The sequence below is a fragment of the Tupaia chinensis genome, unplaced genomic scaffold (assembly GCF_000334495.1).
Source record: "Tupaia chinensis unplaced genomic scaffold, TupChi_1.0 Scaffold145148_1, whole genome shotgun sequence".
Classification (NCBI taxonomy): domain Eukaryota; kingdom Metazoa; phylum Chordata; class Mammalia; order Scandentia; family Tupaiidae; genus Tupaia; species Tupaia belangeri.
Genome location: NW_006205008.1, coordinates 13424 through 36247, shown reverse-complemented (window position 1 = coordinate 36247; position 22824 = coordinate 13424). Strand labels below are relative to the sequence as shown.

Below are 22824 nucleotides of genomic sequence, written 5' to 3'. Positions count from 1 at the left end.
TTCATGAGCAAGCACATGCACCCTATAGCAAAAACCTCTCAAAAAAAAAAAAAAAAAAAAAAAAAAAAGTTTTGAGGTTGGAATCAGTATTTTGCTTTCAATGAAGCCAAAGCTAAGAAAAATCAGATGTAGAAATTATCATGGAGGATTTTTAAACCAACGATTGAATGATTTGACAGGGCGAGCCTGGTGATTAAGGCAGCAGGAGCCCACGCTGCCAACTGCAGTTTGATTCCCAACCCCAGCAGCCTGAAAAACACATGAGGCATATTTGCATGGTGCATGCCCCAAATCTCAACAGGATGGAAAAATGGAGGAGAAAGGACCACACCCTACTGGGGAGTGATATTTTTCCTCTTCCTCTCTGTTGCTCACTTCTCTGATGAGTGTGAAAGCCTTATGACAATAACAGAAAGTGCTTCAACAACCAATTATATGTTCTCTTGACATAAATGAAAAGATAGAAAATCTGAGAAAAAAACCATATTAGATAAAACTCAAATGAAATTAGAGTTGAAAAATACAGTAACTGAAATAAAACTCACTGGAGTTGATAGCATAGTGAAAATAAGAGGACAGAATCTGTAAACTTGAAGACACAGTTATCAAAATTTACTAAGTTCAAGGGAACAGCAGTCAGTGTAATGGCTATGTTGCTGGACTCCCATGTAGGCAACCGCGGTTCGAGTCCCGGACCCGGTGGCTTAAACTCACTCCAGGTGTGTGTGCGTGCGTGCCCAAGATCCCAAGAGAAGAATGGAGGAGAAGGGATTGTGGCGTGGTCATCCCTCCTGGGAAGTGATTTCTCACCGTCTGTCTCTCTGACTCTGTCTTTCTGGCGAGTGCATGAGCCCTATAGCAAAAACCTCTCAAAAAATTTTTACTAAATTCAGGCATAGCCCTTATGATGCATCAGTAATACAATGCTCTGCAGTGCTAAACTCCATATAGAAAATCATGGTTCACTTCCTGGGTTGACCAGTACACACCTTTGTACACACACATGCCTGTGATCCTAGCTAGCTTATAAAGGCTGGAGAGTATTGTGGCATGAGGCATTGTTGAAGGTGTTTGTCTTCCTCTTTCCTCTGTCTCTTTCTCATGAAAAATTTTTAGAAATTACTAAATTTGGACAACATTGAAAAAATAGATTAAAAAACAAACAAACATAGCTTCAGGATTCTGTGGGAAAATAAAGATTTGAATTTGTTTCATTGAAGTCTAAGAAAAAAGAGGAAGAATGTGGGATTTAAAAATATGTTCAAAGAAACAATGACTAAAAACTTTCCAAATCAGGCAAAAAAACCCCAAAAAAACCAGAAACAAAAAACATAAATTTACTGTTTCAAGAAACTGAGTAAACACCAAACAGGATAAACACAAAGAAATCCAAGTCAAGACACATCATGATTAAGCTTCTGAGAACCTAAGATAAAGAAAAAAATCTTGAAAGCATAAAAATATGACACAAGGAAGGCATATCAATTAGAATGAGAGTGGTTTTAAAATCTGCCAACTATGGAGGCCAAAAAGAAGTGACGCAAAATAAGTGCTGAAAGAAATGATAACCCTGAATTCCATATAGTCAAACTATCTTTTTAGAATAAAGGGGAAATAAAGACATTCTTAGATGAAGGGAAATTAATATGTTTTTGTTTGTTTGTTTGTTTTTTTGCTAGTAGTCTTATCCTTAAAAGAATGGCTAAATGAAGCTCTTTCAAAAAAGAAAAAAAGAGAAAAGAACAAAAGGTGGCAACATTTAGAAAGAAAAGAAAAACAGAATAGATGGGAACCAGCAGTTAGTGTAATGGCTATGTCGCTGGACTCCCATGTAGTTGACCGCAGTTCGCGTCCTGATCCCGGTGGCTTAAAACTCATGCCGGGCACATGTGCATGCGTGCCCAAGATCCCGAGAGGAGAATGGAGGAGAAGGGACTGCGGTGTGACCATCCCCCCGGGGGGTGATTTCTCGCTTTCTTTCTCTATGTCTCTTTCTGTCTGTCTGGTGAGCGCACGCGCCCTATAGTGAAAACCTCTTAAAAAAAGAAACAACAAAAAGAGCAGAATAGGTAAAATGTAACAGACTGCGTTGGAACTCATGAGTTATTTAAATTATATTTTATAATCGAATTAAGTTATAATATTACCTGATATGATACTCAATGTATCTAAAAATATTAAAATATATTTTAGAAGTATGGAGGGTAAAGGTACCTAAAGGAAAAAATTCTGCACTTTATTTGAAGGTATAAGATGTCAACAGTGATCAGTAGGCTGTGATCAATAAATAACATATGCATATGACACTACGTAGAGAAACAGCAAAGAAAACCAGAAAGCATACTTAAAAACATTATAAGTGATCAAAATAGGAAAGCAAGAAAAAAAGAAACAAAAAAATGACAGAAAAACAAACATAGAACTAGTGAAATGGTAAGAGTTAATCCCTAAGATATCAATAATTACATTAAATGTAAATGGCCTAAAAATCAATTAAAAGACAAAACCTGATCCAATGATAGAAGAAACTATCAACAAGAAGTTCACTTCAAACATAATGATCTTGGTAGGCTGAAAGTAAAAACGTGGAAAAAGATATATCATGCAAACATTAATCCAAAAAATCAGGAGTGACTATATCACTATCAGATAACATAGAGTTCAGAATAAAGAAAAGTACAAAGGACAAGGAGGATTATTCTGTCAAGAAGATATAGACATCCTAAATGTGTATGCACTAAATACAGTGCTTAAAAGTACATGAGACTGGGAATCAGCAGGTGGCATAGTGGTTAAGGTGCTGGACACTCCCACATGGCTGACCATGGTACGAGTCTCAGATCTGGTGGCTTGCTTTCTCATTTCTCCTTTTTTTCTCTCTCTGTATCTCTGGTCAAATTAAAATAAATAAATGAATAAATAAAATTAAATAAATAATTCTTTTTTTAAAAAAAGTACATGAGACAGGTCCAGCTGCTGTGGCCTAGCCACTGTGGTATGGTGACAATGTAAATGCCCTGCAAGACTAGGCACTATATAGCTGACTACAGGCTTAGATTCCTGAGTCAGCCTGAAATCATGCTAAGTGTATAGTCAGTACTTAGGATCCTAAGGAGCTGGCTGGGGAAAGGGAATCATAATATGACAAGACCTTGTTGAGGATTCTTCTCTCTCTCTCTCTCTCTCATGTCCACATACACTATCATTAAAGAAAAAAGTACATGAAGCAGACAGTGATAAAGCTGAAAGGATAACGGGTCAAAAACACAGCCACAGTTGGTTCTTTCAACAACCCACTTTCGGCAATTGGAAGAATGACTAGACAGGAAATAAGTAAGCATCTAGAAGAAGTGAACAACACCATTAACCAATGGGATCTAACTGGCATTCATAGAACAACGTTTTACCCAACAAGAGACTACACATTCTTTTTAGTCACCAATAGGGCATTTCACCACAACAGATCTTGGGCTACAAAACAAATATTAACAATTATAAAAGGACTAAAATCATCCAATATATATTTTTGGCCATAATGAAATGACATTAGAGATCAGTTAGAGAAAATCTCTATACACCTGAAAATTAAAAAATATCCTTCTAAATAATACATGGGTCAAAGAAGTCTCAGAGAAAATTTTAAAAGTCCACAGAGCTGAATGGAAATATCAGTTTGTGATATGCAATTAAAACAGTGGTGAGAGGCAAACTTAGAGCACTAGCTATTTACATTTTTAGGAAAAAAAGGGAAATATGAAGTAAAAAGTCTAAATCCATACCTCAAGAAACCAGAAAACTAAAAATAAACTCAAAGCAAATGATAAATATTAAAGATTAGAGCATAAATCAATGGAACTGAAAATTCTAAAAACTCAACATAATAATAATCAAATAAACCAAATAATCCAATCAGAAAACCAGCAAAGGACCCTTTACTGAAGAGTATATACAGATGGCACTAAGCACATAAAGAAATATTTAACTCAATTAGCTATCAGAGAAATGTGAATTAAAGTCCCAATGGAACTATCACTACATATGTATCAGACTAGTTATAATAATAAAAAAAAATAGTAATAAGACTAATGTTTGGTAAGAATATGGAGAAACAAAATCATTCATTCATTGGTGATATGACTGTGAAATGGTACAGTCACTCTGAAAGAGTTTTAAACTAAAAATGGGCTTACCATATGACCCTAAAATTATACTGTCTTGGGCATTTATTCAGAGAAATGTAAACTTAATTTCATGCAGAAACCATGAATATTCACAGTGGTACTATCTGTAACAGCCAAATAGTAGAAAACTACCCAAATGTCTTTCAGTGGTGAATGATTATACATAATGTGATACATTCAAACCACAAAATTTTCAGCAATGAAAAGGAACAAACAGATACATACTGCATAATTTCATTTATGAAAAACACCAAAATTATAGAAAAGGAAAACAAGTTAGCTGTTACCAGAGTGAGGGGAGGGGACTAGGGAGCAGGTATAAGTAAAAGTTAGCATGAGGAAGCCTAATGTTGGTGATATAGTTAAGTAGCTTGATCATGGTGATGATTACCAGTGGTGGTGGCAGCTACACATATGATAAAGTTGCATAGGCACATATAGACACAGAAATGAAGGCATGTATGATTGGTGAAATCTGAATAGAGACATGTCTTTTTGTTTTTAAGAAGTATTTTATTTAACTTTCTTTCTTTCTTTATTTTAATTTTTTGACCAGAGAGGGATAAAGCGAGCGGTGTGTGTGTGTGTGTGTGTGTGTGAGAGAGAGAAAGAGAGAGAGAGAGAGAGAAGAGGAGAGAAAGTAAGCCGTCAGATCTGGGACTTGGTCTAACATCCTTAACCACCATGCCACCTTCTGGCCCTTAGGCATACCTTTTTTATTGTGCTTTGCTCTACTGTACTTTGCGATATTGTGTTTTTTACAAATTGAAGGTTTGGACAACCTTGCATTGATCAAGTCTATTGGAGCCATTTTTCCAACAGCATATACTTACTTCATGTCTCTGCTACATTTTAATAATTCTCATGATATTTCAAATCTTTTCGTTATCCTTGTTTTTGTTATGGTGAGCTGTGATCAACAATTTTTGCTGTCATTCATTATTGTACCTCTTTTGAGGTACCATAAACATTACCCATATAAGGTAGTGAACTTAATCAATAAATGCTCTGTTTATTCTGATTGCTCTACTGACCAATTGCTTCCCTGTTTCTTCCCCTCTCCTTCGACCTTTCTGTTCTCTGAGACAGAACAATATTGAAATTAGCCCTATCATGGCCTCTAAGTCTTCAGGTGAAAAGAAGCGTTATATATCTTTTACTTTAAATCAAAAGCTAGAAATTAATAAACTCAGTGAGGAAAACAAGTAACATGAGCCAAGATAAACCAAAGGTTAGGCTTCCTCTGCCAGTTAGCAAAATTGTGAATGTAAAGAAAAAGTTCTTGAAGGAAACTAAAAGTGCTACTCCAGTGAATACACAAATGAAATAAAACGGTGAAACAGGTGAGTTTGCAACCTTGAAACATGCCAGGTGTGTGCACATACCCAATTCTGATGAACTGGAAGGCTGGGGACGGGAATTGTGGTGTGGTGGAACCCTGTTGACAGCGCCTTTCTTTCTGCCCCCTACTTCCCTCTCTCCCTCATGCACAAACATGTCCTATCATTAATAAAAATAAATAAACTTTAAAAAATACAGTAAATTGGCCTTATTGACAATATGGAGAAAGTTTTAGTGGTCTGGATAGAAGATCAAACCAACCACGACATTTCCTTAAATCAAAGCCTAATCCAGAGCAAAGCCCTAACTCTCTTTAATTCTATGCAGAATTAAAGTCTGAAACTAGAAGGGGTTTAGTTCCTGAGGTTTAAGAAAAAATTCCATCTCCAGAACAAAAAAGTGCAAGGTGAAGCAGCAAGTGCTGATTTAGAAGCTGTAGCAAGTTATGCAGATCTAGTTAAAATCACTGATGAAAGTGGCTACATTAAGCACCAGATTTTTCAGTACAGAAGAAACAGACTTACCTTTGAAGAAGAGGCCATCTAGGACTTTCATAGCTAGAGGCTTCAGAGTTTCAAAGGACATGCTGAATCTCTTAATGCAGTTGGTGACTTTAAGTTGAAGTCAATGCTCATTTACCATTCTGAAAATCCTAGGTCCCTTAAGAATTACGCTAAATCTACTCTGCTTGTGTTCTATAAATGGAACAACAAAGTCTGAATGACAGTGTATCTGTTTACAGCATGGTTGTCTGAATATTTTAAGCCCACTGTGAAGACTCAGAGCTCAGAAAAAAAATAAATCCTTTCAAAATATGACAGAACATTGGCAATATACCTGATCACCCATGACTTGTAGAGATATGCAAGATTAATGTTGTTTTCATGCCTGCTAACACAATATCCATTCTGTGGCCCAAAGATCAAGGAGTAATTTCAACTTGTAAGTCTTATTATTTAAGAAACCCATTTGGTAAGGCTGTATCTGCCATAAATACTCATTCCTCTTATAGGTCTGGACAAAGAAAACTGAAAATCTTTGGAGAGGATTCACTATTCTAGATGCATTAAAAATATTTGTGGATATTTGTGGGACCAGGAAGCAGTGCAACAGTAAAGCAATGGACCTGTATGGGGACAGTCCAAGGTTTACATCCCTAAGTCTACTAGGTGCCTGCATGCATGCCCATGATCCAGGATGGCAGAGATCATGGCATACGGACTCTGTTGAAAATGCCTGGTTCTCTGTCTCTTTCTGTCTCTCTGATGAAAAAAGTAAAAGAATAAACTTAAAAAATTTGAAGGGCCACCTAGTAGCATGGTTAAGTCAGTTGGATCCTAAATGGTCAAATATGTGGTTCAAATCCTGGACCCAGTGACTTGAAAAACATGCCAGACGTGTGTGTATGTACCCAAAATCCCAAGAGGAGAATGTGGTGTGGCCATATTATATTAGCACTAAGGCTAAACATGTTTAAAGTCTCGGACCAGCCTGGTGGTATAGTCAGTAGTGAAATGAACTGCAAGCCTAGAAGTCATATGGCCCACTACAGGTTCAGATCCTTGGGTTAGCCTGAAAATGTGCCAGGCACACACATGTGCCCACCATCCTGATAAGCTGGAGGGCTGGCAGCATTGCCAGATCCTATTAAGGGCCCATCTCTCTCTCTTTCTCTCTCTCTCTCATCCATACACATACTTTCTATCAAAAATAAGTAAAAAACTGTGAAGAGGTTTAAGTCTCATTTTACAGAGAAAGGACTCTGATTTGTTGACACAGTCACCTCAGCTGTTCTGGATAGACTTTCTTGCTCATTTTCATTTTTATGCCTTTAATGACCTATCATTAATTAAGTTAGTTATGTGCTATGGTAATTACAGAATCCTTTTAAAGGATTATTTTACTGAAAAAGATGAAAATTGAAAAAAGGTGACTATTTGGTGAACAGTCCTATCTCTAATAGTCAGTCAAAGTAAACAGTGGCCTCTCACAACTAGAAAACCCTGAGCATGACATATTTTTCCCCCCGGTAAAACCCATACTCACTGCCTAATGAAGGAAACTTCCCGTGTTTACATGGATTTCTGTACGAGCTTATTTCACTTGAGCATGCACAGCTCTAGCATCTCAGTATAGGATGAAGTTTAAGAAAAAGCCCTATATTGTCTTCATTATTTCAGATATGTTGACACTGATCTGTGCAGAGGTTTATCTGTCCCTGGGCAGGAAACACAGCCCTGACCTACCTCATTAACTTGTTCTTCCAATGTGACTTCCGGTGAAAAAGCATGAAAATTCCGTAGCAGTTAAGACTGACTTGGCGCCTCCTTCCCAACACTTTCCATCTAGTGGGGCCTCTTGATAGGGTTAGCACTTTAGAGTTTACATCATTTCATCTGATCTTGAATACAGCTTATGAAGTAAGTAACACCAGTCAAGGTCAGGGCTTGTTCCAATATACCAAACAGGTCCATCCTGTGTGAATTTAACCTACATAAATGCAACCACACACACTCAAAATAACTGAATAAAGACTAAGCATTTGTTTTTTTTCCTTTTACTTTTTGCTAGAGGGCGTGTGAACTCTCCAGAGAGATACAGAGAGAGAGAGGAAGAGAAAGTGAGAAATCACCCCCAAGGTGATTATCCCCAGGGGGAATGACCATGCTATAATCCCTTCTCTTCCATTCCACCCTGCTGATTTTGGGCGCACATGCACACATGCCTGGCATGCTTTCCAAGCCACCAGGTCCGGGACTCGAATCATACAGTTGGTCATGTGCAATCCAGCTGCCCTAATCAACACACCACTGGATGGCCCTGAGACTAATCATTTACAAAGTGTCATGAGATACAATTTGCACGTATATTTCATTATCATAGACTATACCTTAATCCGTTACACATTCATGTGACTAAACATATTTATATTAAGAAATCCATATATAGGATAAGATCCCTTAAGAGGATACCTTAGCGGGTCTTAAGGATAATTGTAACTACTAGGATTTTAGACTTATGAGCTTAATTTAAGGGGTATACAACCCTTGTATAAAATGTGGCTCCAGTATTCCAAAACAATTCAGTAATACAAAGTAACAGAAAACAATCTAACTGTAAGAAACCAGTCTAAAACCCTTTTCTAAGAAAAGGATGCCTGATATCATCTTCTTACTTCTCTTAATTAAAAAAGTAATATGTTCATTGTAGAACATTTAAAAAGAAAAAAAAAATCCATAAAGTTAACCTATTTCTATACTGGATTTTTTAAATTATCACAGGTTTGCTTTCTTAAACATATAACATGAAATGGTAGGAAAACCTACTCCAAGGAAATTAGTGAATGTTTAGGCTTATAACCCACATGAATAAAAGGATTTTTAGTCTTCTCTGCAGGGCTCAATTACATAGGTCTGTTCTAAAGCATTAAAATTGGGTTTTTCTAAATTTGGTTTATGGACATCTTTTCAGGAATGTTTATACATCCAGCGAAGCACACCTGGCCCCTGGCTATATTTTATTTGTGTACTTTAAAAAGTGCCAAGGAAATTCCATGGCCTGCCACCTGACAGATGCATGCTACTTCTGCCTCTCCTTTGGGTTAGCTTTTCATCAAATGGTTTTCTATTGCTCTGACCCTTGGGTTTCATCCAGACCTCTCAATTTTCCACAATGCTTTGTGGTTTTAATTTCCACTAACACTTTTTGGTTGTAACTCTACTAACCTTGGGTCATACTGACGCTGACCCTGGCCTCTAAGCCAACAGTCATTGTGGATTTTATAAAGATGGGTGAGATGTTTGTTACTAAAGAGAGAACATGCTTCAGATCTTTTGGTGCTGCCCTGACTTCATACAATTACTCCTTTTTGATAAAGACAGCTCTTTAGACAAATAACAAAAATTGATTTAATTTTTATGATTTCTCTAAAACTTACAGTTTTCAAAATCAGAAACAAATTTAGACCACATATTCCAATTTTCAGCTAGCAAAATATTACTGAACATGTACTTTATTCATTCAGTCTCTCTATTCCAATGGTTCTTAGCCTAAGGCTGAAAAAACATCTGGGGTTTATGGATAGGTTTTAGGGTTCACAAAGAATTCTGCTCAGCAAAACCCGCACTGTTCTCTTACTCCTAGACTCACAGTGTTAGGCTTTATTTACCAGCTTCCCCTGCAGTTAGGTGTGGCCATGAGTTCTAGCTGAGGAATGTGAGTAGGAGTGATGTTAGCTACCACCAGACCTGGCTCATAAAAAATTTCCTATGTGTACTCCTCCATGTTTTTCCCTTTAAACCATTTGCATGTCAGTAGATAAGTAATATGGGATATTTTTACATTTAGTAATACTAAGGCTAGCAGCAAATACTAATACAGCACTTTGCACCCGTCCCTGGTTTAAGAGCTATACATTAGCTCATTTTGACAGTCCTTTGAGGCAGATGCCCATTTTCTCAGATGAGGAAACTGAAGTGCAGGGAAGTGAACTAATTTCCACAAGACTACACAGCTAACAAGTGGCAGGGCTGGGATCAGTGCCCTGTCGATCTCTTCCAGAGTCTGTACTCTGTGCTTACAATCTCCATTACATTTCTGCTGCTTTCAGTGGGAGTATGGGTTTTGTATTTTGTGATTATGCCACATCAGCCTAAATATACATTTAGTCAGAAAGTCTTGGCTAGATAAGAATCTCATCTTCAGCTTTCTAAGGAGTTTGGTTGGGTTAGTATTTTTTTTTTCTTTCAAAGTTGGCTAATTATATTTTTCATAAAAAATTATATTATTTTTGATGAGAGGGTGAGAGGGCATTCCAGACAGGGTCTCATCACACTGCTGCAATCCCTTTCCTCCAGCCCTCCAGCTTGCATTTCAGGTTGACTTGGGATACAAGCTGTGGTTGGCTATGTGGCTTCCAGCACAGCAGATCAGTACACCAGCCTACACCAAAGCATCTGGACAAGGCCAATTTCTTACAAATCCATTCTATATAGCTGGTAGAATAGCTTTCTTGAGTTTGACATTCAGAGCCTCATTTAAGCATCCATAGTTGTTCTTTATTAGCAGTTTTACCCACTAATATTTAGGGGCAATCAGGGACAGAGAGAGAAGTAAACAGGGTAATTGAAATGCATTCTGTAGTTTCTTTCTCTCAAGGCCAGAGGAACTAGGAAGGAACTGGCTTCTCTCTAGGCTCAAGGCTTGCTTAGTGCTGATAAGGACACAGGCTGAAGGGCAGACATGGGCAGCTTTTTAAGCATTCCAAAGCAGATAAGCTTGAGGTAGGGATGCTCCTGGAAATTCCACAGTGAAATGTATAAAATGACTCCATCTTGGTGTGTAGTCCTTGAAGTGTAGTCCTGATGAATGAAGTGCTGGCCAAAAGTTTGCCTGAGGTCTCAGTTTTCAAAATCTCTGCCTGGGAGGGAGGTTCCAAGATATCTATCAAGCTGTGTGGTCTTTTTACTTACCTTCTTCATATGGTCTTTAGTATTTAGTCAGACAGTATTTTTCTGGATCTCTGTCTCAACTTTCAACTCATGTTTAACATTTTTAACTAATTTCTCCTGCCATCAATCTAAATTATTTCATAGGAATAATCTTAGGTTAGATGGAGAAATAAGAACGTAAAACATTTCTCTATTAGGTCATTGGGAAAGTCATGACGTATTTTTCTATGTTTTCTATGCAAAAATGCATCATGACTTTCCTGATGACACAATAATATATAAAAGTAACTATTTTATTATTATAACACCATTATTTTCATACATAATGATCCATACTCATAAACAATATTTTCACATCATTCTTGAACTGGAAATGAAGTAATTAAAAAGCATGTGGGTAAAAAACAAAATTTTAATACACTCCAGTACAACTCTACTTTAACAACTCAAAGGCCATTGAGCTTTACCTATCAAAGGAAATGAGTAAGATATTTAAGGCCAAATCTTGAGACTATTAATAAACAATTTTACTGGATAATTCATAAAACTCCTAATTAGTGGCAGCCTATTTTCCCACCCTTGGCCTGGGAAATATTTACAGAGGAATTCTTCAGGCCAAGAATCTATCCTTAAGCCTTTTTCCCCCACACAGGTGAAAGGTATAAATTCATGTTTGGCAGGGACATTATAAATAATATAGTTGCCCTATTAAAAAATAAATAAGAAAATACTGATTAAAATGTCAACTCAGCAAAGCAAGTCTGCCTTTGGTATCTTGGAATACTTTAGATCTCAAAATCTTCTGAATGCCTTTCTGGACCCTTCTAAAATATGTAGAGATTTCCGTCCCTGGTTTTTAAGTCGTTGCATGTGTTACTGGGAATTGGAAGAGCTTTTCCATGGCTCCTTCCTTCATCACACTGAGTTTCTAGTGGGTTGGGACTAAGCCATATTTCTTCTGGCCTTTAACAAAAAACAAAAAGAAAAAAGAGAGTCCACATGTCTTAGGACACAGTGAGTTCTTTGAAACCAAATGGGAGCAGAATTACTGCCCAATCTTCTAAGTGTGTCATGGATTGATGAATCAACATTTCAAAAGTGCTTAAAAGCTCTTAGATGAAAGACCACAGATCTGTATAAAGTATTATCATTATAAAAATAACTCAATTTCCTTGAGGCCTTTTTCGTTTGTTTGTTTTATTGAAGAGTGTTTTGTGGTTGCTATTTGTAACCAGTTTTTTCTTTCTCTTTTCAAAGTTTATTATTTATTTCTTTCAAGAGAAACAGAGAGAGACAGTGAGACAGCCAGACATCCTTGACAGGGTCTTGCCATGCCACAATCCTCCCCCAAGCCTCCCAGACAGTCAGGATACAGGTATGCAGTTGGAATGTTCCAAGTCAGCCTTAGGTCTGAACCCATGCTTCCCAAGTGGCCCAATATAAGCACAGCAATACCCTACCTACTGCCTGTGCCAACACAGCGAGGCCTCAAGTTGTTCTTTAAAAAATAATAAAAACCTCCAAAAGTGGGATATCCCCCACCTCTCTGTTTTTAATTTATTTGCCAGAAGGGACGTGGGCCTGTCAAAGAGAGAGAGAGAAAGGAGAGGAAGAAAGCACCCCCAACAGGGCACAGCCAGGCAATAATCCTTTCTCTTCCATCCTTCCCTCCTTTGGCGATTTTGGGCATGCATACACATGCAATAGTGTGTCTTTCGAGCTAACAGGCCAGGACTTGGACTACTGAGTTGGCCATGTGGAATCCTGCTGCCTTAACGAATGGGCCATGGAGCTAGCCAAAGGGATATTCTTATATTGGGTTGTCAAGAAAGTCATGACCCATTTTTGCATAGAAAAATATAGAGAAATATACCATGACTTTCCCAACAAGCTAGTAGATAATATCACCAGTATTTTGCTTGGATTAAAAAAAAAGGAGATTAGACACTGCATAATGCCTTTGAGAATGCTCAAGGTACTTGAGCATTATACACTTAACATGTTTTTAACAAAGCATAGTCAATAACCTGTAACAAGAGAACTTGCAGTCACATTTTCCCCCTTTTTATTCTATTCAATATTAAATTAAATCTATATTTCTCCAAGGTCACAAAATAAAACAATTCTTTCTCAAATGCTTTACATGTTCTCAATCATTCTTTCTCTTCCTTTGAAGAAAAGTTGTATTCCATATCCAGGCTGCACACAAGAAGGAATGTACTTAATTAACTACTTAGAGTTGACTCATCCTCCAGTGAGAGTCAGATTTATAATATTCTCACTTTGCTGTGTTCCGTGGCTGTAAGTAGACTGAATTATGTCAGAAATATATCATTTATGATGTGAAACTTTTTATAGCTTCCTGATAAAATAGAGAATAAGATTATTTTAAAGAAGTTGCTTGAAAATTTATATTTTCTTATGTTTTTTTCTTTCTTTTTTAGTTTTTGTTATAGGGCACATGCACTTGCCAGAGAGAGAGGGAAAGTGAGAAATCAACCCTCGGGGGGGATGGCTATGCCACAATCCCTTCTCCTCCATTCTCCTCTTGGGATTTTGGGCATGCATACACATGTACTTACTCAGCATGATTTTCAAGTGTCCATGTCTGGGACTTGAACCATGCGATCAGCCATGTGGGATCCAGTCCCTTAATCTTCACATGACCCACTCATCTTTTCTTAAATCAATGATCAAAGGAAATTAAATTTGTTCTTCATGATCCAAAGTGACTGCTCCGACTCTTTAGGTTGATAAATTACATTTAATAAAAAAAGGAAGAGATGAGACCAGCAGTTGGTGCAATGGCTATGTCGCTGGACTCGCACGTAGTCGACCGCGGTTCGCATCCCGGACCCGGTGACTTAAACTCACGCAGGGCGCGTGTGCATGCGTGCCCAAGATCCCAAGAGGAGAATGGAGGAGAAGGGATTGCGGCGTGGCCATCCCCCCTGGGGGGGGGATTTTCTCGCTTTCTGTCTCTCTGTTTCTTTCTGTCTGTCTGGCAAGCACAAGTGCCCTATAGCAAAAACCTCTTAAAAAAATAAATAAATAAATAAAGGAAGAGAAAAGTGCTATAAAAAGGAAAGAGTTTTCTCTCTTCTTTGTTCTTTCGTTCAGCTTGAGCAAGGTCGTTGGCTCTTTCTGAGTTACCTCCTAACTGTCCATGTTGTTGTAATTTGTGCTCTCTCTCCAAAGACGTCAGGTGCTTTCCAAAGTGATAAGATAAAGAACACACCACACACTTGCTAATTCCAAAGAACTCTGGAATCTAGAGTTTAAAATTATATCCTCGGTCAAAAGGTGTAACGTTGTCTTTCATAGTTTTTCAAGCAAGAGAAATAAAAATAGAGGTTTAGGGAAAGTATTCAAGGATTTTAGCAGGGAGGTTTCTCCTAAGTTTCCTTTGGCCACCAAACCAAAGCATTTTTGACAGATAATTGGACCAGAAATAGTGCCCCTGGAAACCATCAACCAGCATCCCACCCATTAATTAGATGATTCATTTTCATGTTTTCCCTCCCATTTTCTTCTGTGGTATCCTTTTCCCACCCTTTCCTTGTTGCTTTTTCTTTGGATCATCTATACCTCTGCTATCCGCCTCAGTCTATTTATTTGTGTTATAACTCACTGTCCCTGGCTATATTTCCTTTTCTTATTGCCTCTCCTGGCCTCTGGGTTCCTCTTTGACAAATCTTCTTGCCTTGTTACTTAGCCTCCCCATAAAGACCACAACTCTCTCGCAAGTCAGAAGTTGCCTCTGGAGGCCTCTCTAGACTGTGCCAACTTTCAGTGATTTTTTTCTATTTAAGTTCTATTGGTACCACACAGTCAGCACTTAATTACTGTTTGCTAATGTTTCATGTCTTTTCTTTCCAATTGACTAGGCAGCTACTTGAGGACAAAAAAAAAAAAAAAGATTATATCTAGCTCTTAAAAAACATACTATCTGTACAAACGTAAAAAACGGTCCATGGATTGAGTAGGATGGTGAACACATTTCGTGGAGATAAGTTATAGGCTTGTTTGGAAATAACAGGATTTGAGGCTAGATGAGTTTTAGATATCTAAGCTAGTTTACTTAAGAACACACAATGCTCACTAATGATAGCAGAAACTCACTAATGGAACACAGCAATTTTGACTTTAACAGGTAGTTTTAGAGGTCGGCAGGTTGCATAGTGGTTGGAGCGCTGGACTCCCATGTGGTCAACCACAGTTTGAGACCTGGACCTGGCAACTTGCTTTCTTACTTTCCCTTTCTCTCTCTTTCTCTGCCTCTCTCTGGTCAAATCAAAAAAGTAATAACAAATAAAATGAAATAAGTAATTCTTTAAAAAGAAAAAAAAAAGAGTTATTTATAGGGGTTGGCAGGTGGCATGGTAGTTAGAGCACTAGACTCTCACATAACTGACTAAAGTTCGAGTCTTGGACCTGGCAGCTTGCTTTCCCTCCCTCCCTCTCTCTCTCTGGTTAAATAAATAAATAAATAATAAAAAATTAAAATTAAATAAAATAATTCTTTTTTTAAAAAAAGAGTCATTTTTATTACTTCATCAGTTAATGATTAAGTATTATATAGAAGTTAGGTTTTAAAATCCCTCCTAGGAGTTCCAAGTGCATGAACTCCTGAGCCATGGGCTTTAGCCCACTTCTGCCATGAATTATCTGAATTGCCATGTAAGTCAACCTTCCTCGGCTTCAGTTTCAGCCTCTGTAAAAGGACAGGGTTAGACAGGTGACCTTTAAAAACCAACCAAAACAAACAAAAAACAAGACTAAAGAATGCTCAGAACTCTCACTTAGATCTTCACCAGGGTGTGTGATTGTTTACCCTGCCATCGGTCTATTTTAAACACAAGACCTACCAGAGAACCACTTATTCGTAGATTCAGATAAACGTCATCCTCGTTAGACTTTGAGAATAAAAAAGGATATGGAAATTCTAGGCAATGCTTTTATTATTTCCAGAACCATTTGTTTCCTATAGATATTATGCTGAACTGTAAAAAAAAAAAAACTAATAAGGAAAATATCCAATCTGCCATATTTCATCTTACTCTACAAGAGAGTAGACAGAAAAAAAAAACAAAAAAAAAAACCAGAAACAAAATGGACTTTAGTATCAGCAGATAATGGAGGCAAAAACTTTTAAGTCTGGAGTGATCAGGCGGATAAGAGGCTAGAGAAATCCATGTGTGCTGGAATGCCAATCTGACAATCCAGCGTTAGTAAAAACAGCACATGCCAGAGCGACTCAAATCAAGCAATCTCTGTGGTGAAGGAAAAGGGATCAAAATATCAAGACGAGCATGCCATTGGCTTGAGGTATGTGTCAGATTTATTGTGGCCGAGAAGATTAAAATCAGCCACCATTAAGGAGGGTGTGTATGTGCTGCATTCAGATGTCAGGAAGTCTAAAAATTATGTGATCAAGCAGAAAGATTCCTGGGTAGATGATAAATAAAGGACATGTTTAAAACAGAAGGGCTGAGAAGCAGCCAAAGCCTGTGGATAAAGTGGTCACTTGAGTCATGGCATTACCTGTGCCTATGGTTACGAGAGCAAAGCTAAAGATAGCCAATGAATCAAGGTCACATGAAAGGACTGGAGTGAGAGTGGGTAGAACGGTTGCTGACACAAGCTCTAAAATATGGTGTCAGGGCTGGGCATCAGAATGCACTCCAGGCTACAACCCTTTACAGAGAATGGAAATGGAGCCACACCCACGTCATGGAAGTGTTGGAACCGAAGGTGAAGGCAGAGAGAGGAATGGAGATGATGAACAGCCCCTGTGCACAGAGAAAGGACACTATTTAACCTCTGAAGCCACAGACTCTAGCCTAGCCCGACTGGGACAGACAGAGGAAGGTGGCTGCTCAAAGACCAGCTAGCCACAGACAGATCTCAAGGAGGGCAGCAATCCTCTGAGGCCAAAGGCAGGTCTGTAAAACTCCAAAGTTTGGTGACTTTTTATATACTTTTTCTGGCTTTCTCTGGAAACCACATAACCACTAACATTCTACTTCTCCCACGTGGTCAACCCACATCCAACTTATCTACAAAAGTCACAGCATACATGTAGTTATCACCCTGCACCAGGCTCCAGGGGGACCTTTGCCTTACGCAAGTGGGTCATTGTCAAACTGGGGCATCAGCAAGCTGGATAACCGGAATGTGTAGAGTCCTGTCTCTTTGGCCATCTCCGGGTTCAAATCTCAACCTTCCCTTCATCAATTTTGGGACCTGGAGGGAACTGTCCTAGTATTTTTGAACTTCTCTCATCTATAAAATGATGAAAGACATACCCATGCTGCAGGGTTGTTGTGAGAACTGAATGGGACTTAAATGCATGAAAAGCACTTACCATGTGCTGGGCTTGATCAATAGTCTAGAAATGGAAATAATTATTATTAATCCTTGATACTCTCTTCCATTTAAAAACAAAATCAAGTTTGACTGTACTCCCTTCCCTTTTTAAAAAAGTCATGGCCTCAAATCTTTCTCTTGCCAAGGGCCTGGTGTCCTTGTCATGTTCCATCCTTCTATTAGGCGAGAAACCCATTTTATAATGTCACTCATACCAGAGTCACACTTAATATTACAAACTCTCAAAAGCAATGCAAATAATGGGATTGGGCAATGATTACAAGAAATGATTTGTGGAGAGATATTCATGGAAGATAGGCAGCCGCTCAAGTGACATTCTATAGATGATTAATCATTCATTCTGCTCTAAGTAAGATGTCTTATCTGGCTTCATTCTACAGGTTTCCTTTTACATGAATTCAATCTAATTTGAAGATACATGGTGTAACCAAAAACATATTACCCACCTCATTCTACATGGCCAAGCCATCTACAACAAATGGTTGCTAAGAGACACCAGTAAACTTCCAACACATATTTTGTCCAGACAATAAATGGACTGAGTGGAAACTCAATTAAAGAGATAAGGGTAGATGACTCAAGTCTTCAAACATATTTTTGTTTAAATTGACCTGAAAGGCTAATCACTACACACAATCCACCTGAGCTAGAAATAGGGCCCTCACTAACAGTCGTCAACTCCCTACAAGATCAAAAACTTGGAAAAAAAAAAAACTTGGAATTTAGGACACACAGAACTGAACTGGTCATAAAGGGTACCAGCACAGCAACAATAACAAATGTCAAAAACATACAGTGATGTTCGGAGAGTAAAAACTAAGTTGCAGGCTACATACCAAGTGAGTCAATTGACATTAAGTTTTAAAACATACAAAGGGCCAGCAAGTGGCATGAAGGTTAAGGCGCTGGATCTCAAATGGTCTGTTTTGCTGGATGAATCCCAGACCCAGCAGCCTGAAAAACAGGCCAGGCACATGTGCATTAGTGGCCAAAATCCCAAGAGGTGAATGGAGAAGGAACTGTGGCATGGACTCCCCCACACCCCACCCTGGCAGGTCATTTCTCACCTTCCCTCTCTCTCTGTGATGAGTGCACACGTCCTATGACAAAAAGTCTATAAGGAAAACATACCAAATGATACTAACTATGCATGTATATGTGAAATAAAATAAGAAAGCTATGCATGAGAACAAAAAATGATAGTGGTTGCTAAGGAGAGAGGCAGGGAGGGGAATGAATTTGGGGAAGGGGATACAAGGAGCTTCCACTGTATTGACCGGTGTAGTCACACAGGGCACCCCTTCCTTCATGCCTGGTGCCCCACACTTGATTGAATGCTTTGCTGCCACCATCCTGAAACCCTCAATAGTGTGATCTTCGAACGTATGTTTTGTAAGTGAAGTCAGGAGGGCAATGGAACACGTGTGAGCAGAAGAGCTACAGATATTGTCCGTCTGCCACCGTTCCTGGCCGCTCCACCCACACAGAGCAGTCAAAATGCTCAAGAGCAAAGACTTCTGGTGGGCCCACGACAACCGGGAGAGCAATGAGACTCACAGCGAGTACACAGTAGCTATGTCTCGTCTAATGCTAAAGAAGTAGGAGTGTTGACAGCTTTGAAATGCTCTGCTTTTCCTTCAAAGCAGAACTTTCTTCAAAAGCAGAAGGAAGACAACAGCAAAAAAGGCAAAAGTATTCTAAGAAACTCTAATGACCAAGGAATCTTATCATATAATTTCTTATTCCTGTTACTTCTCTGTATGAACCAATCACTAAGCTGAAAATGACAGTATAGAGGAAAAGAAAAAGTTAAGGCAACCCATAGTTCCTTTTCCTTTTAGTTTTTCTTTACTGATCAGTAAGCCAGAGGTAGAGAGTGTTGGTAGAATGTGTGTGTGTAAAGTGACATAAAGACAGTTAGTTTATACAGTCTTTCCACTGTTCTGGTAAGGAAAAAAAAATCATTTGTGTATGACCTACAACGAATTGTGTGCTTTCAATGACTGTATCTGAGTTAAACATCTTCATATCTACATTTAAAACTTGCTTTGCACCATATAAAAATGAGTAATAAAATTCATGTAATAATTTAATTATTTTCTTAGAATAACATTAAATAGCTAACAAAACACACCATAACATGATGAGAGAAAGACTGAGGAAAAAAAAGAACCACTTTGTGTTAGTACCATTAGAATCATTTTTCCTTGCCTCTGAGTAAGGGCCCCACACTTTCATTTTGCCCAGGCCCCCGGATTAGGTAGCCAACTCAAGGAATACTTTAGCTACTAGGTTCTCCCCCAGCAGACATCTGGCTTTCACTAGTCTGAAATAAGTGTTCAATTAATTGATAGTATTTGTGTCTAGATGTGTCTCTCAACTAGAATTTTGGAAAATGCAGTTGTAAATACATGCTTTGACAAGAAAGTAAAAGTGGTAATTCCATGGCATTTTAAAGAAAGAGAAGAAACCCAATTGGAATATAGTCTTCTTTTCCTAATGCTATTTGGTAATATTAATCAATCCTCTAATACTGTCTTTCCCCCAAATATCAGTAAGTAGGTATGGTTATACGTTTTTGTGAAAGTATCTTGAAAATCTGGGGTCAGTGGGTGGTATGGTGGTTAAGATGCTGGACTCCCATATGGCCAATTGTAATTTGAGTCCCAGACTTAGCAGCCTGCATTCTTACTTTTCCTCTCTCTTTCTCTCTTTCTGGTGAGCACATGTGCCCTACAGCAGAATTAAAAATATAATAATAATTTAAAAATTAAATAATTCTTAAAAAAAATAGAATGAGTATGTCTGTACTTGTTACATGAGGGACATGGGAGAACTTAGACTAGAACCAGAGCTCCCTCTGAAGCCTAGTTCTGGGTTGTCAGTACCTCCCTAGGTCTCCTGCCCAGGACCTCGTTAAGAATTAGAGTTTCTTTCATTTATCCTACTTACTGTATTTCACAAACAATTCATTTATGGCTCCAAAGCCAAAGAAACATGTGATAAATACAGAATTGTAATGACTGAAAAGTCGATGTTTCAAGATGGATTTTCTCCAAAGTCAGAAGCACAGTTAGGGATGAAGTGTCTCCCAGTCAATTGCCCTTCCATACAGGTGGACTGTGCTCCTTCTGGTACATCTCAGTCTAGGAAAGAGATGACATCATCTGTGGCCTCCAAACTGCTACAATGGGAAGGAGTGACACGAGGCTCGCCTATCCCAGTTATTATCAATGCCCTCAGACATGGGAATGACCGATTTAGGCCCATTGTTTTTCTGAGCACTGAGTTTATTTATTTGCAACTTTGGGATTTTCCTCAACAAATAATCAAAAAGTCCTTAAATGAGTGGCCGCTGTCTGTAGGTGAGCTTCCAGAGTGTTCTGATTGTCAGAATGGAAAACAGCCAAGGGAGCAAGGGTTGAGAAAACAGGAAGGATTTATATTGTAAACATATTACTGTCCGGCCTCTCATTTTCCTGACCAGTCTGATGTTATAGTTTTGATACTTTGACATGGTTAAAATGAAAGGCAACTGGCTTAAATTACCCGGCTACAGGGAAGTAGACGCACCAGTACATAAAAGGCCAGGTTCGTTCACCAAGAGAATGTTCCCTGATGTTCCAAGTCAGAAGAGATCCTATCAGAGCTGGGAGGACTTTCTGGAGGATGATAAAGGGTGCTGACCACAGTGCCATCCCTAACTTCAGGCCGAGGTATTAGGAAGGGAAACGTCTTTCCATGCTGGCGAAAAGGTCAGGTGGCTTTCAGGCAGGAAAAGTCAGAGTATGAAACCAGACAGAAAAACAATTCTATTCTTCAGAATATGAGGTGGATTTTATCACTCTTTTAATGCATATTCAAGAATCTAGGCTAAGGACAGTAAGGAGAATGCCTCAGACACAATATTTTCTTTTCCTTTGCAAACTGTGTGGAACAGGAAGACTTATGTGTGGACTGCTGAGGCTGACATTGAAGTGACCTCTGAAAGCAAACACCCCAGTGAAACTGTTATGTAAACCCAAATGACTAGACATTCCAGGCGGCTGTGGCATAGAGAGGTCTGTTCTAATGACAGCCTGGCACCTGGGTGTAGCAGATACTTCTGAACAGAAAGAGTATGCATGCAAATTCTCTCTGATTTTACATTAAGGGATAGATCCAATTTTATAAGTAATGGAGATCTAAAACAGTTCAAAATTTTAGAGAAAAACTTTATCAACTTAATAGGTAGTAATAGGAAGACTGCTGTTCTCAAATCTTAATGGGAGGAACTAAATTTAATCAGAACTACAGGCAGCAGACTGAAAAGTATATAATATGATATAGAGTAATGTGTCATTAGCTCATGTTCACTACAATGAGATTAGTTTCTAACGGTACCATAATTACATCTTGGAATTTTGCTTGGGCAGATCTAAGTCCAAAGGGCATATATATATCCAGAAATAATTTGATGTATTTCACACCAGCATTTTGACTGAGCAAAGTTGTTTTTAAAAGTTCTCACATTTAATAAACTGATAGAAATCATCAAACTCCATCAAACCCCTTAAGTCTAAAAAAAAAAAAAATCCAATTTGAACAGTGGTTACAAGTAACGCTGTTTATATTTTTAATCAGCCAATGAACTTTATTTATAAAACCAAAAATTCCGTTTTAAAAGTCATACATTTGACATGTTTCACTTCGAAAGCTTGCATATTCAAACAGCTGCTTTTTAAAAAAATGCTCAAATTGTGTAAGCTGATTGATGTTATCAGTCTCATCTAAGGCCTTTTCTTAAAGTAAACAATCTAAAATATTCTTTTGGAAAAGTGACTTCACTGGTGCTTGCTGCATTTTTAATGAACTAATGAGCTTTTTTTGTAAAATTCCAAATTTAGTTTACAAATGCCACGAGGCCTGGGTAGCCTCATCAGAGAGGAGCCCTGTATTTCCTTTGTGCATGAGAGTTAATAGGATTAAGGCTAGAAGAATTGAATAAAACCCTGAGCTGGTTAAGATGGATGTATCACATTTCAGGGTTCCCATTTCATAACCGGCATGCCCCACGTTTTACAGAACACACACTGGTGAGCTTATTTAAATGATCCTTCAGGAATACGCTCATTTCGGGAACTTTAAAAGGGAACGCGTGTCCATTTCCTCTCTGCAGCCATATGGCTCTTGGCGGCTCTGGCCTGCCTGGTTGCAGGCTCATTCCGCGTCGTAGACAGCAATTCTACTCCGTGGTCCAGTTACATGGAGAAGAAAGTAGAGATGTTTGATCAGACAACTTCCCATATGTGAATTAATCATCTCTACCTTTTACAAGGATGCAATCTGTACTGGCCCTAATCTGCTAATGTAGCAAAAGTAAGCTCAAATGTTCCAAGACCTGCTATCTTCCTCCAGATCGTAGAATGGAACAGTGGTCTCCTGCTTGCTGCTATCAAGGTGGTTATTATCAAGTATAATTC

General features: G+C 38.3%; 1 protein-coding gene across 1 annotated transcript in view; it reads right to left on the bottom strand.

Annotated features, from left to right (window-relative positions):
- The window catches only part of AOPEP (aminopeptidase O (putative)), a 237910-nt gene extending 230096 nt beyond the window's left edge, over positions 1 to 7814 (bottom strand). Inside the window, exon 1 of the mRNA XM_027768006.1 lies at positions 7769 to 7814. Coding sequence (XP_027623807.1) covers positions 7769 to 7812 — 44 coding nt within the window. The 5' untranslated portion in view covers positions 7813 to 7814. The remainder of the gene's footprint in view (positions 1 to 7768) is intronic.
- Between the last annotated feature and the right edge of the window lie 15010 nt (positions 7815 to 22824).